Source organism: Microcaecilia unicolor, chromosome 8 (genome assembly GCF_901765095.1).
Source record: "Microcaecilia unicolor chromosome 8, aMicUni1.1, whole genome shotgun sequence".
NCBI lineage: Eukaryota > Metazoa > Chordata > Amphibia > Gymnophiona > Siphonopidae > Microcaecilia > Microcaecilia unicolor.
In genome coordinates, this window is record NC_044038.1 from 241,555,485 (window position 1) to 241,570,488 (window position 15,004).

At 42.7% G+C, this 15,004-nt stretch overlaps 1 protein-coding gene across 4 annotated transcripts in view; it reads right to left on the bottom strand.

The window, feature by feature from the left end:
- ITCH (itchy E3 ubiquitin protein ligase) overlaps window positions 1-15,004 on the bottom strand; it is a 186,452-nt gene that overhangs the window by 68,726 nt on the left and 102,722 nt on the right. For 3 of the 4 annotated variants that reach the window (XM_030213283.1, XM_030213286.1, XM_030213285.1), the window contains one exon: window positions 8,706-8,869. In XM_030213283.1, coding sequence (XP_030069143.1) covers window positions 8,706-8,869 — 164 coding nt within the window. The remainder of the gene's footprint in view (window positions 1-8,705; window positions 8,870-15,004) is intronic. The other variant, XM_030213284.1, reaches the window with a different exon arrangement.

Below are 15,004 nucleotides of genomic sequence, written 5' to 3' on the forward strand. Positions count from 1 at the left end.
TTGCTTATCCCAGAAATAGTGGATTTTCCCCAAGTCCATTTAATAACGGTCTATGGACTTTTCCTTTAGGAAGCCGTCCAAACCTTTTTTAAACTCCGCTAAGCTAACCGCCTTTACCACATTCTCTGGCAATGAATTCCAGAGTTTAATTACACGTTGAGTGAAGAAAACTTTTCTCTGATTCGTTTTACATTTACTACATTGTAGCTTCATCGCATGCCCCCTAGTCCTAGTATTTTTGGAAAGCGTAAACAGACGCTTTACATCTACCCATTCAACTCCACTCATCATTTTATAGACCTCTATCATATCTCCCCTCAGCCGCCTTTTCTCCAAGCTGAAAAGCCCTAGCCACTTTAGCCTTTCCTCATAGGGAAGTCGTCCCATCCCCTTTATCATTTTCGTCACCCTTCTCTGCACCTTTTCTAATTCCACTATATCTTTTTTGAGATACGGCGACCAGAATTGAACACAATATTCGAGGTGCAGTTGCACCATGGAGCGATACAAAGGCACTATAACATCCTCATTTTTGTTTTCCATTCCTTTCCTAATAATACCTAACATTCTATTTGCTTTCTTAGCCGCAGCAGCACACTGAGCAGAAGGTTTCAACGTATCATCAACGACAAAACCTAGATCCCTTTCTTGGTCCGTGACTCCTAACATGGAACCTTGCATGACGTAGCTATAATTCGGGCTCCTCTTTCCCACATGCATCACTTTGCACTTGCTCACATTAAACGTCATCTGCCATTTAGACGCCCAGTCTCCCAGTCTCGTAAGGTCCTTCTGTAATTTTTCACAATCCTCCCAAGATTTAACGACTTTGAATAACTTTGTGTCATCAGCAAATTTAATTACCTCACTAGTAACTCCTATCTCTAGGTCATTTATAAATATGTTAAAAAGCAGCGGTCCCAGCACAGACCCCTGGGGAACCCCACTAACTACCCTTCTCCATTGAGAATACTGACCATTTAACCCTACTCTCTGTTGTCTATCTTTTAATCAGTTTTTAATCCACAATAGAACACTACCTCCTATCCCATGACTCTCCAATTTCCTCTGGCGTCTTTCATGAGGTACTTTGTCAAACGCCTTCTAAAAATCCAGATACACAATATCAACTGGCTCACCTTTATCCACATGTCTGTACACTACCAATTGTATCTGATATCCTGTGCTGACTATGTCATAACAATATTCTGTAAGCCACATTCACCCCTTCAAAGAAATGTAGTAGATTGGTGAGGCAAGATTTCCCTTCACTAAATCCATGTTGACTTTCAGGCATATTTTCAAAGCACTTAGCCTTCCAAAGTTCCATAGAAACCTATGGAACTTTGGAAGGCTAAGTGCTTTGAAAATATGCCTCTTTGTCTCATTAATCCATGCTTTTGAATATGCTCTGTAATTTTGTTCTTAATAATAGCCTCTACCATTTTGCCCAGCACCGACATCAGACTCACCGGTCTATAATTTCCTGGATCTCCTCTGGAACCTTTTAAAAAAATCGGCGTTACATTGGCCATTCTACAGTCTTCCGGTAGCACACTCGATTTTAAGGATAAATTACATATTTCTAACAATAGCTCCGCAAGCTCATTTTTCAGTTCTATCAGTACTCTGATAAGAATCTCATCCGGTCCAGGGGATTTGCTACTCTTCAGTTTGTAGAACTGCCCCATTACATCCTCCAGGTTTACAGAGAATTCATTAAGTTTCTCCGACTCGTCAGCTTCGAATACCATTTCCGGCACCAGTATCACTCCCAAATCTTCTTCGGTGAAGACCGAAGCAAAGAATTCATTTAATCTCTCCGCTACGACTTTGTCTTCCCTGATCGTCCCTTTTACTCCTCGATCATCTAGCAATCCAACCGATTCTTTTGCCGGCTTCCTGCTTTTAATATACCTAAAAAAAATTTTACTATGTGTTTTTGCCTCCAATGCAATCTTTTTTTCTTAGCCTTCTTTATCAGCGCTTTGCATTTGACTTGACATTCCTTATGCCGTTTCTTATTATTTTCAGTCGGTTCCTTCTTCCATTTTCTGAAGGATTTTCTTTTAGCTCTAATAGCTTCCTTCACCTCACTTTTTAACCACGCTGGCTGTCGTTTGGTCTTCCATCCTCCTTTTTTTTTTTTTTTTTTTTATCATTTTACTTAATTACATTCACATTTATCACATAAATGTAAGGAAAAACAGAAATTAATATAAAGGAAAAAGAAAACATTTTCTCTCATCAATATATATATATTGTCCACAATTGGGAGATCCAAGATCAGGAAAACAATCTCAAAGAAAATAAGAAAAACTCAAAATGGTTAATCTTACAATTCACATTTTCTGAGGAAGGTTAATCGTCAAGGAAATGGTCCAATTCATCACATTTTTTGGATTAAAAGTGTTTCAGACACCAATTTGATATATAAGCGTTACCATGTTGAAAGCATAGCTTGTGGTCATTACACATTGTGCTTTTGTGAGAGTGAAGCTAAGCTTGAGTTAAAGGTGACAACCTATTCTGATATCTGTCATTATGATGTCATGATGTTATCAGTTTGGCAGTGATTAAAAGTTTGTTTATTAAGATAGATTATTCTTTTTGTCACTATTTATGCAATAGGTATGTGTTGAGAATTGAACAATGTGAAGGTATTAGTTTTTGACGTTTTTTTTTAGTAAGCAATGACCTTTCACCCGGATATGAGGTTTTAAAATAGCAAGCCACAGCACAGATGGTAATGTTGTTGCACTTTGATCCAGAGCAGTGTCTGTTGACAAGCACAGTAAGTAGCTAGCTTGAATCTATGTGATGTTTGTGAGATGGTAGCATGGAGTAAAGTAGATGTACAAGTATATCTAGTAAGAATGAGTTTGTTTGGTGATTGAGGGAGAAACAGAGTGTTTTCTCTTTTAAAAAAAAATGGAGGAGTGTGGTAGCCGTGTTAGTCCACTCTTAAGGTTATCAATAGAAATCAAACAAAATAAAACACGGAAAAGAAAATAAGATGATACCTTTTTTATTGGACATAACTTAATACATTTCTTGATTAGCTTTCGAAGGTTGCCCTTCTTCCTCAGATCGGAAATAAGCAAATGTGCTAGCTGACAGTGTATATAAGTGAAAACATTCAAGCATTACTATGACAGTAAAATAGATACTATTGGAGATTCTACATAGAATGTTGCTACTATTGGACATTCTACATGGAATGTTGCTATTCCACTAGCAACATTCCTGCGCAGGCTTCTGTTTCTGTGAGTCTGACGTCCTGCACGTACGTGCAGGACGTCAGACTCACAGAAGCAGAAGCCTGCGCGGCCACATTGGTGATCTACAAGGGCCGACTTCTACATGGAATGTTGCTAGTGGAATAGCAACATTCCATGTAGAATCTATAGAAATCAAACAAAATAAAACATGGAAAAGAAAAGAAGATGATACCTTTTTTATTGGACATAAGTTAATACATTTCTTGATTAGCTTTCGAAGGTTGCCCTTCTTCGTCAGATCGGAAATAAGCAAATGTGCTAGCTGACAGTGTATATAAGTGAAAACATTCAAGCATTACTATGACAGTCTGACAGGGTGGGAGGAGGGGGGTGGGTAGGAAGTATGCATGGGGACATCAAAGCATATCATTGATATTCTAACAGGGTGGGTGAAAATGGGAAGCCATAGCACAGATGGTATTGCTGTTGCATTTTGATCCAGAGCAGTGTCTGCTGACAAGTAGTCAGCTTTAATCTATGTGACGTTATGGAAGATGGCAGCATGGAGTAAAGCAGATGTATAAGTATATTTACTATAGAATGAGTTATGGTCTTTTGAAAGTTAGTTTCATTTATGCAGCCATGTCTTTTGATGATGTTATTGACTAGGCTGATAAAGTTTTAGGATTCAAGGTGGTCTATTTGTAGAAGATTTATAACAGTGAGTAATTGAATGTTTTATACCATGAAATATAGTCAATTGTTGATATGATGAGAATTTTAATTGAGCTGACTGGTGAGATGTATAGTTTGTGATACATGGGCTGATCAAGATGGGATTAATGTACATCTTTTTAATTTTGTTTTAGGCTTTTTTTGAAGGGGTATGTTGATCACTCCTGATTTTTAGGTATGCATTGATACATTATTGGATTTGATTAAATCCATTCAACGTTTTATACACTTTTATATGTTTGGAAAGTGGCTTGTCTTATCTCCTCCTCCATTTTACTTTTGAATGTGTAATGCATTTATTGTACTTTATTTTATCATTTGCTGTTATGACTTTTTATATATTTGAGAAGATATATATATATATATATATACACACATAACTTGAGATGATGTTATCACTATTTTTATGTTTTTATTTGTAGTCTTACCCCTGACGCAGCCTGAGGGCGAAACGTGGCCACATCGGGTACTGCTTTTATCTTGGTTTGAATAAATTATTTCTTTGTTTTTATATATGTGTATCGGTCTACTTTTTATAATAGACTTCTCTCGTCGGCTCCTGTACCAGCTGCTCCATAAAGCTGTCCTTGATTTCATCAAGGAATTTTACCTCCCTAGCGTGTCCCAATGTTACATTTACCCAGTCAATATCTGGGTAATTGAAAACACCCATTATTATTGTGTTGTCCCGTTTGTTTGCGTCCCTAATTTCCTTTAACGTTTCTGCATCCGTCTGCTCATCCTGGCCAGGCGGATGGTATTACACTCCTATCACTATCCTTTTCCCCTTTGCACATGGAATTTCAATCCACAGTGATTCCAAGGAGTGTTTTGTTTCCTGCAGAATTTTCAATCTATTTGATTCAAGGCTCTCGTTAATATACAATGCTACCCCTCCACCAATTCGATCCACCCTATCACTACGATATAATTTGTACCCCGGTATGACAGTGTCCCACTGGTTATCCTCCTTCCACCAGGTAGAGATACCTATTATATCTAATTTTTCATTTAGTGCAATATATTCTAACTCTCCCATCTTATTTCTTAGGCTCCTGGCATTCGCATATAGACATTTCAAACTGTTTGTTGCTCCTACTGTATTTACATCATACTTAGTATTTTTATTTAGGGACACCTGATCTACTACGGTCTCTTTTGCAACCTCACTATCAGGATACCCTATCTTCCCTATTTTGGTGATATCTTTGAAAGATACCTTATCCCGAACCATGCGCTTGTAAGCGACTGTTGGCCTTCCCCCCATTTCTAATTTAAAAGCTGCTCTATCTCCTTTTTAAATGCCGATGTCAAGCAGCCTGGTCCCACCCTGGTTAAGGTGGAGCCCATCCTTTCGGAATAGGCTCCCCCCCCTTCCCCACAATGTTGCCCAGTTCCTAACAAATCTAAAACCCTCCTCCCTGCACCATCGTCTCATCCACGCATTGAGACTCCGGAGCTCTGCCTGTCTCTTGGGCCCTGCGCATGGAACGGGTAGCATTTCAGAAAATGCTACCCTAGAGGATCTGGATTTGAGCTTTCTACCTAAGAGCCTAAATTTGGCTTCCAGAACCTCTCTCACACATTTTCCTATGTCATTGGTACCCACATGTACCAAGACAGCTGACTCCTCCCCAGCACTTTCTAAAATCCTATCTAGGTGATGCGTGAGGTCCGCCACCTTCGCACCAGGCAGGCAAGTCACCAGGCAATCCTCACGTCCACCAGCCACCCAGACTTTGCTAATTTTTGCAACACACACATGGCAGGTGCCAAAACTTACAACACTTTAATAGAAGGTCCCCTTAATGTAACTGGAGAATTATTTTGATGGCTGATGTCTAACATTGCCAATAACCCTTGGCCAGTGTTGTGTTGTGTTAACTAAACATCCTATTGAGCCTCCCTCCTCAATCCACCCCTTACCCCCAATCTCATGTTCCTTCTTCCTCCATCTGCTCCCCTGCGGGCCTCAACCCCTGTCTAGCACTCAACACCAGTGAAACAGTCTTGAGAGAGAAAAGTTCCCCCCCCCCCAAAGACCCTAATAGGCCTAAACCCAAGAACCTGACTGGGATTGCACGTCCATCACCTGACAGAGAACTACTGGCTTTCTGAGGGGCTGCACAGTAGGCTTATAGTAAAAAAGATTAGCGGTTTTGAATCTCCACCTGCTGGTTGGAGTGCATATACCCATCTGTGTCAGTCTGGAGGGACACCATGGAAAGGACTTAAAATTATTCTTCCTGCTTTGTCTGAACGGTACCCAACTCCTACTGCTTTCACTCAAAATGTACAATAGAATTAGTAACAAAAGTTAACATGCAGCGTAACCTTATAGAAGATCCAGGGTACTAGCTTATCCATATGCATCACTGGTCTTCCGCTCAGCCATCTCTCTCCTCTCCAATCTGTCCAAAATTCTACGGCACGACTTGTTTTCCGCCAGAATCGTTATACCCATACTAGCCCGCTCCTCAAGTTACTTTCACTGGCTCCCTGTCCGCTTCCGCATTCAGTTTAATCTTCTCATACTGACCTTTAAATGCATCCACTCTGCAGCCCCCCCCCCATTACCTCTCCGCTCTCATCTCTCCCTACATTCCTCCCCGTGAACTCCGCTTGCTTGACAAATCTCTCTTGTCGTCCTCCTCCTCCTCCACTGCTAACTCCAGGCTTCGTTCCTTTTCTCTCGCGGCACCTTATGCCTGGAATAGACTTCCTGGACCTATACGTCTAGCTCCATCTCTACCTGTTTTCAAATCTATGCTGAAAACCCACCTTTTCACTGCTGCTTTTAGCTCCTAGCCACAATTGCCCTCCCCTTGTCCCTTCCTCCTTTCTCACCCATTACTTCCCTCACCCGTAACTGTCTTGTTTGTCTGTATTACTTAGATTGTAAGCTCTTTCGAGCAGGGACTGTCTCTTTGTATCAGGTGTTCAGCGCTGCGTGCGTCTGGTAGCGCTATACAAATGCTAATAATGCTAATAATAATGCATACACTTCAGCAATTCTGTGTATGGTAAACTGCCAGTGCTGACCCCAGGAAGTGACCAAAACTGGAGACTACACATTAAGCCATGAGTCAGCAAATTTAGAATAAGTAAGCTTAAATTATACCTCAAATGTCTCTACAGTTTATGAACAGGTTACGTGACTGCTGACAATGTGCTGAATTAAGTGTTTCCTGGCTGTTGAGAGCTGGAAGAGTTTGAACTTGTCAGTGTTTCTTGTGCACCAGCAGGGAACAGTCCTATAGTGTCAACTGTGATATACCCTTGCTTTCCCAGGACCCAAATGCATTATATCTTTGTAATTTATTCATATCCCTAAGTATCACTATCCTAAAACTGCCCTTAGAACCAGGGGTGTATCTGAGGTTCGGCGGTAGGGGGGGCAGGGGCTAGAGTGAAAGGGCACATTATAACCCCCCTGGCCGCCGCCCCCCCCACCGCCGTTAACCCTCCCCCACCTACCGGCAAGCCTTTCCCCGCCTACAGCGGTCACCTACCCCCGAGGTCCGCTCCTGCCGTTTTTTAAAAATATTACTTCAGCTGGCGGGGGACCCCAACCCCCGCCAGCCCAGCCGAGGTCTTCTTTAACTTCTTCATCCTCGTGCTGTTAAAGCTGCAATGCATCCTTCCAGTTGGCCGGAGTTTGACGTCGCAGCACGTTGTACTTGCAGGACGTCAACGTGCTGCGACGTCAAACTCCGTCCAACTGGAAGGATGCATTGCAGCTTTAACAGCACGAGGATGAAGAAGTTAAAGACCTCGGCTGGGCTGGCCCCCGCCAGCTGAAGTAATATTTAAAAAAAAACGGCAGGAGCGGACCTTGGGGGTAGGTGACGGCGGTAGGCGGGGAAAGGCTTGCCGGTAGGCGGGGGAGGGTTAACGGCGGTAGGGGGGTCCAGGACGAAATCTGCAGGGGCCCAGGCCCCTGTGGCCCCACGCAGATACGCCCCTGCTTAGAACATTCGCTTTTTCATCGCATACAAAATTTAAGTGATCCAATGCTCAAGGAAAAATGGAATGGAGGAAAAAACGAAAGCAGCATTAAAGTCTTGCTATTCAAATTAAACAAAACTTAACAAACTTAACTTATTTTACACTGGACATAATATTCAAGCTGAGAAAAATCCATCTTAGTCTAAAACAGGCATGGTGGCCACCAACAGGTTTGGTTTTAGCATATTAAGTATATGCAAAGTGATATCTAAGTCTTCTGTTACATAGTATGGGTCTAGGTTTAAATATCTCTTGAACCAGTTTTATTTTTTACAGCCCCGACGGTAGAAAATTGTCACGTACGATAGAAAACGGCAGCAAAGCGCTCACAAACGACAAGAATCAACATTTGCACAGCAGCAGCTTCAACTCAATGATGCCAATATGCAACTTAAACTAGTCTATCTATCTAACTTACCCAGTTGAACAGGCCACTGAATAGACTACCCTAAAGTTAATATTTTCAACCAGACTTACCTGAGTAGCTGTAACTGTGAAATATCTAACTCTGCCCCAAGATAACCAGCTAATGTTCATCCAATGAGTTGTGTGGACAAAAGTTAACCAGACGGCAGAGTGGGAAACAAACTTATTATTCATGTAATTCCTGAAGTTATCTTGACAAACCATTTCAATATCAGCTTCAACATTTGCAACCTATGGAATTTAATGGTTCATGCTTATTTTTTTCTATGTAAAATTCTTAGCTTTGCTGGTTACTCATTCATGAGTGTCACATACCTGGAACAGAGAGTCTGTGTGGTGTAGGGGGAGGTGGTCTTGAAGGCCTTGGGGGAATAACAGGTTTAAGGCCACCATTGGAGAGTGCTGGAGAATTACCATTTGTCACCTTACTTTCACTGGTCCCAGAATCTTCACAGATATCAGAAATAATGGTACTTGAACTTGAAAACAAGAAAAACAAATATACAAAATTTCAATTTGGGCCACTTGGCATGAAATCTTAAACTACCACCACTGGATTAGAAGCAGTATGTGCTGTTACTACAGAGAAGACCTGAATTCAATTCCTACATTAAAAAGAATTAAATAAAAAATAGTTTTCTACCTTTGTTTGGGCATTTTTCTAATTTTGTTTGTCCTAATTTATTCCTCTTTTTAGGTCGGCTTTCTTCTAACTTGACCCATTACAATCTGGTTTTCGCCCTCTCCACTCAACCGAAACTGCGCTTACTAAAGTCTCCAATGACCTATTACTGGCTAAATCCAGAGGTCAATATTCCATCCTCATTCTTCTTGATCTTTCCGCTGCTTTTGACACTGTCGATCACAGCATACTTCTCGATACCCTGTCCTCACTTGGATTCCAGGGCTCTGTCCTTTCCTGGTTCTCTTCCTACCTCTCCCTCCGCACCTTTAGTGTTCACTCTGGTGGATCCTCTTCTACTTCTATCCCTCTGCCTGTCGGCGTACCTCAGGGTTCTGTTCTTGGTCCCCTCCTCTTTTCTATCTACACTTCTTCCCTTGGTTCATTAATCTCATCCCATGGCTTTTCCTACCATCTCTATGCTGATGACTCCCAAATCTACCTTTCTACCCATGATATCTCACCTTGCATCCAAACCAAAGTTTCAGCGTGCTTGTCTGACATTGCTGTCTGGATGTCTCAACGCCACCTGAAATTAAATATGACCAAAACCGAGCTTCTCATTTTCCCCCCCAAACCCACCTCCCCGCTCCCCCCGTTTTCTATTTCTGTTGATGGCTCTCTCATTCTCCCTGTCTCCTCAGCTCGAAACCTTGGGGTCATCTTTGACTCTTCTCTCTCCTTCTCTGCTCATATCCAGCAGACCGCCAAGACCTGTCGTTTCTTTCTTTACAACATCCGTAAAATCCACCCCTTTCTTTCCGAGCACTCTACCAAAACCCTCATCCACACCCTTGTCACCTCTCGTTTAGACTACTGCAATCTGCTTCTTGCTGGCCTCCCACTTAGTCACCTCTCCCCTCTCCAGTCGGTTCAAAACTCTGCTGCCCGTCTCATCTTCCGCCAGGGTCGCTTTACTCATACTACCCCTCTCCTCAAGACCCTTCACTGGCTCCCTATCCGTTTTCGCATCCTGTTCAAACTTCTTCTACTAACCTATAAATGTATTCACTCTGCTGCTCCCCAGTATCTCTCCATACTCGTCCTTCCCTACACCCCTTCCCGTGCACTCCGCTCCATGGATAAATCCTTCTTATCTGTTCCCTTCTCCACTACTGCCAACTCCAGACTTCGCGCCTTCTGTCTCGCTGCACCCTACGCCTGGAATAAACTTCCTGAGCCCCTACGTCTTGCCCCATCCTTGGCCACCTTTAAATCTAGACTGAAAGCCCACCTCTTTAACATTGCTTTTGACTCATAACCACTTGTAACCACTCGCCTCCACCTACCCTCCTCTCTTCCTTCCTGTACACATTAATTGATTTGATTTGCTTACTTTATTTCTTGTCTATTAGATTGTAAGCTCTTTGAGCAGGGACTGTCTTTCTTCTATGTTTGTGTAGCGCTGCGTATGCCTTGTAGCGCTATAGAAATGCTAAATAGTAGTAGTAGTAGTAACTTCTTGTCCAGGTCTGCCTTTCCGTTTCTTCCCTCTCCTCTTGTTTTTCTTCCCTTCCTTCTCTATATCTGTCTGGTACTAATCTTTCTTTTTTATATTTCTGTTCTCTGCCTCTATATCCACCTATATATGATGTTTACTCCTTACTCTTCCTATCATCCTGTTGTCTAGTTTCCATTTCACCTCTCATCTACCTGAAAAAGACAGATACAAATCAAGTAGCACATATGAAGCACATATGAGTTTATCTTATTGGGCAGACTAGATGGACCGTGCAGGTCTTTTTCTGCCGTCATCTACTATGTGAAGACAAAAGGGGAGGTAAAAAATCCTCACGAAACCGTGAAGATGAAACAAAAAAGTGAGGAGAATGGATGAGGATACCAACTGTTTTATATTTATTCACTTAAAAAATTATGTGTACATAACAGCGACCCGACACGGCCGTGTTTCGGCACAATGGCCTGCTTCAGGGGTCTTTATAACCTCCTCTCTTCAAAATAATATATATGAGATGTATATATTTTGAAAAACGAGCATCTAAATACTCCTCTCCTAAGAGTTATCTCCCCTTTTGTCTTCACTTCATCACGTCATCTACTATGTTACATAAGTACATAAGTAATGCCACACTGGGAAAAGACCAAGGGTCCATCGAGCCCAGCATCCTGTCCACGACAGCGGCCAATCCAGGCCAAGGGCACCTGGCGAGCTTCCCAAACGTACAAACATTCTATACATGTTATTCTTGGAATTGTGGATTTTTCCCAAGTCCATCTAGTAGTGGTTTATGGACTTGTCCTTTAGGAAACCGTCTAACTCCTTTTTAAACTCTGCCAAGCTAACTGCCTTCACCACATTCTCCGACAACGAATTCCATAGTATAATTATGCGTTGGGCGAAGAAAAGGTTTCTCCGATTTGTTTTAAATTTACTACACTGTAGTTTCATCGCATGCCCCCTAGTCCTAGTTGGACTATTTTTGGAAAGCGTGAACAGACGCTTCACATCCACCTGTTCCACTCCACTCATTATTTTATATACCTCTATCATGTCTCCCCTCAGCCGTCTCTTCTCCAAGCTGAAAAGCCCTAGCCTCCTTAGTCTTTCTTCATAGGGAAGTCGTCCCATCCCCGCTATCATTTTAGTCGCCCTTCGCTGCACCTTTTCCAATTCTACTATATCTTTCTTGAGATGCGGCGACCAGAAATGAACACAATACTCTCTCTCTTTTTTTTTTGGTCATTGCACCAGCAGAGATCAGGGACATTACTGAGAAAGCATACATTGCTTCTTGGGGCAAGGAAACTCCCAGCCATTGCAAATAAGGAATTACAGCTAATGTGGAACAAGGTAGAAAATGGGTGGCGAATATTATTTATTTGTAACATTTATACCCCGCACTTTCCCACTCATTAGCAGGTTCAATGTGGCTTACATAGTAAATCAGGTTGACAAAGTAATACAGAATGGTTGCAGCTGTAATATAGTAAAGTAAAGAGGTGGTCATTTATGTATGGATAGGTAAGATGGGCAAGGAAGGAGGATGGAAGAGGTAGGGGAAAGGGAGGAGGGTGTGTATTGAGATTAACGTGTTATTTAGGATGGGGAAATGAAAGGGAGGAGTAGGAAAAGGAATAGGGAGGGACTGTGCCTTATTAATGCAGCAGATAATACAGTTAACATTTAAATAATAAACCACACTGTAGACCATGAGTGCAGTTAATTATATTTCTTTAGGTGGCGTTAACTGAACTAATCGGTGTATAATTATACTACAGCAAGAGACCCTCACTGGATGCCCACCGGAAGGGGGAAGGCCAGATTTTAGGACTCAGGCTGTAAAAATACCAGCTAGGTTTAAAAATCTATGACTGGCTGCGCAAGGACTTGCTTTTCCTGTAAGTTAATATGTGTCCCCGCTTGGGATCCATCCACTGGAATAGTGGTGGGTCAATTTACATACCTTAAATAGCTAAAACAACTGAAAAAGTACTGACTAGGCCAAACAACAAGAAAGTGATTTAATATTTGAGAATCTGCAAAAAGCAGGTCTGAACAATGAGTCCTGACACAAACTGGTACAACTGTCACTTTAAATCAGATGAACAAAATGGAGTTTATTAGTTTTGTATAGAAGGCTACAGAGGTTATACAGAGTTCTTAAAAGTATTGCGACACAGACAGATGTGGAACTGTTATCTCAACGCTTCCCAAAACATGCTGATAAGACTGTGTGGGAAAGTATCATCTCAGAAAGTGAGAGCTAGGTATCTCACCATAGACTTCTATGGAGAGGTTTGTGTATAAAAGAGGGGACAAATTGCCATAGCTTTGGAATTTTCCCCAACGCTTCTGTCAGACGGCAGGGCTCTGTCCGGTTGTATCCAGAATCTGTCTGCTGAATGTACCTGATTAAAGTCTGATGTGCAAATAAAATCCTTATTCCAAATGATGATTTGTGGGCTTAACTTAATGATGAAAGGCTGTAAGTATAAATGCTTCTGCTGTATCAGGCTATCACTCGCTGCATTATATAACTTGTAACCTAAATCCAGTTTGTCATAAGGCTGGTATCTGTTTCTTGCCAGTGCTGAGAGGCGGACTAATGCGGGTCTCTTAGGTCTAACGTCTCTCTCAGTGGCAACTCCTCTTAGAACTTCACAACCCCCTGATTGCCCCAGTTCTAGGGCTATTTAGAGATGGAGTCAGATTAAGGTCATTTAAGCCTTCTTGGGGGGGGCTCGGGACCCCTTAATTCTAAACATCGGCCACATTAATAAGGCACAATCCCTGCCAACTTACCACCCATTTTCCGCCATGTTCTACATTAGCTGTAATGTAGTAGTTTAACACATACTGAAACAATTAAGGCAGTGGAGTGGCTGCCCAGTGGTTACAGCATCAGGCTGACAACCAGCAAAGCCCGGTTTCAATCCAGCTGCTGCTCCTTCTGATCCAGGACAAGACATAACTCTCCATTGTCTCAGGTACAAACTTAGTGAGCCTTAGTAAAAGGACCTCTAATGGATTTAACCCATGCTACAGGTTGCATGGCAATTAATGCACATTAATCAGTTAGCATGCCTTAGGAAAAGGACCTTTTGGGGGCAGAGAAAATGTACCTCAATATAACTCATCTTGAGCTACTACTGAAAAAAAATAAATCCAGGGATTTTTAACACAATGTTCTTGCTAAAACAGTAGTCATAAAAAAAGCTAGAGCTTGGTCTTTAGGGTTTTGGTTTTTTTAATTTAAGTCCTAGTTTATGTCATTTTTAGCATGACATGTCTTTTTAATAGTGGCTTTTACTGAGAAATACTGTGTTCTTAAGGAACCTGGAGCAGGGGCGTAGCTAGCCTTCCGTGGGGAAGGGGTCCAGAGCCCGGGGGGAGGGGGCACATTTTAGCCCTCCCCCCGGCGGCGCCCCCCCACCGCCGACATTGCCGCCCCCCCCCCTCCCGCCGTGAACCCGCCACCGCTGCAGCCTACCTTTACTTTTGCTGGCGGGGGATCCCACTCCCCACCAGCCGACGTCTTCTTCTCAGTCGCTTCCTGCTCTTCAATTTGTTTGCTGACGTCCTGCACGTTGTACGTGCAGGACGTCAGACTCAGAGAACAGAACTGTTCTTTGAGTCTGACGTCCTGCACGTACAATTACGTGCAGGACGTCAGCAAACAAATTGAAGAGCAGGAAGGACTGAGAAGACGTCGGCTGGCGGGGAGTGGGATCCCCCGCCAGCAAAAGTAAAAGTAGGCGGCGGCGGGGGCGGGTTTGCCGGGAAGGGGGTCCTGGGGTGAATCTGCGGGGGCCTTGGCCCCCTCAGGCCCCACATAGCTACGCCACTGACCCGGAGAATATATTAGCAGGATGGTATGAGTTGGGAGTTTGACTTCTCTGTAGGCTGGGAGGGTTGGGCAGGACTAGGCTGTTTCTAAATATATTCTAAATGTACCTCTCAACCCTCATCTCCCCTTATGTTCCTACCTGTAACCTCCGCTCTCAAGACAAATCCCTCCTTTCAGTACCCTTCTCTACCACCACCAACTCCAGGCTCCGCCCCTTCTGCCTCGCCTCACCCCACGCGTGGAACAAACTCCCCGAGCCCATACGCCAGGCCCCCTTCCCTGCCCATCTTCAAATCTCTGCTTAAAGCCCACCTCTTCAACGTCGCCTTCGGCACCTAACCTCAACACCTCTATTCAAGAAATCTTGACTGCCCCAACTTGACATTTTGTCCTTTAGATTGTAAGCTCCTTTGAGCAGGGACTGTCCTTCTTTGTTAAACTGTACAGCACTGCATAACCCTAGTAGCGCTCTAGAAATGTTAAGTAGTAGTAGTATTTACATGTCATATTTATTAAAACTTGCTTCAAGCTCAACTGGTAATTTGTAAGTGATGAGAAATGGCAGAGGATTAGATAATCCAACATTTTTATTTTGTAAACTAGCGTGATCAGTTTCTAAACAA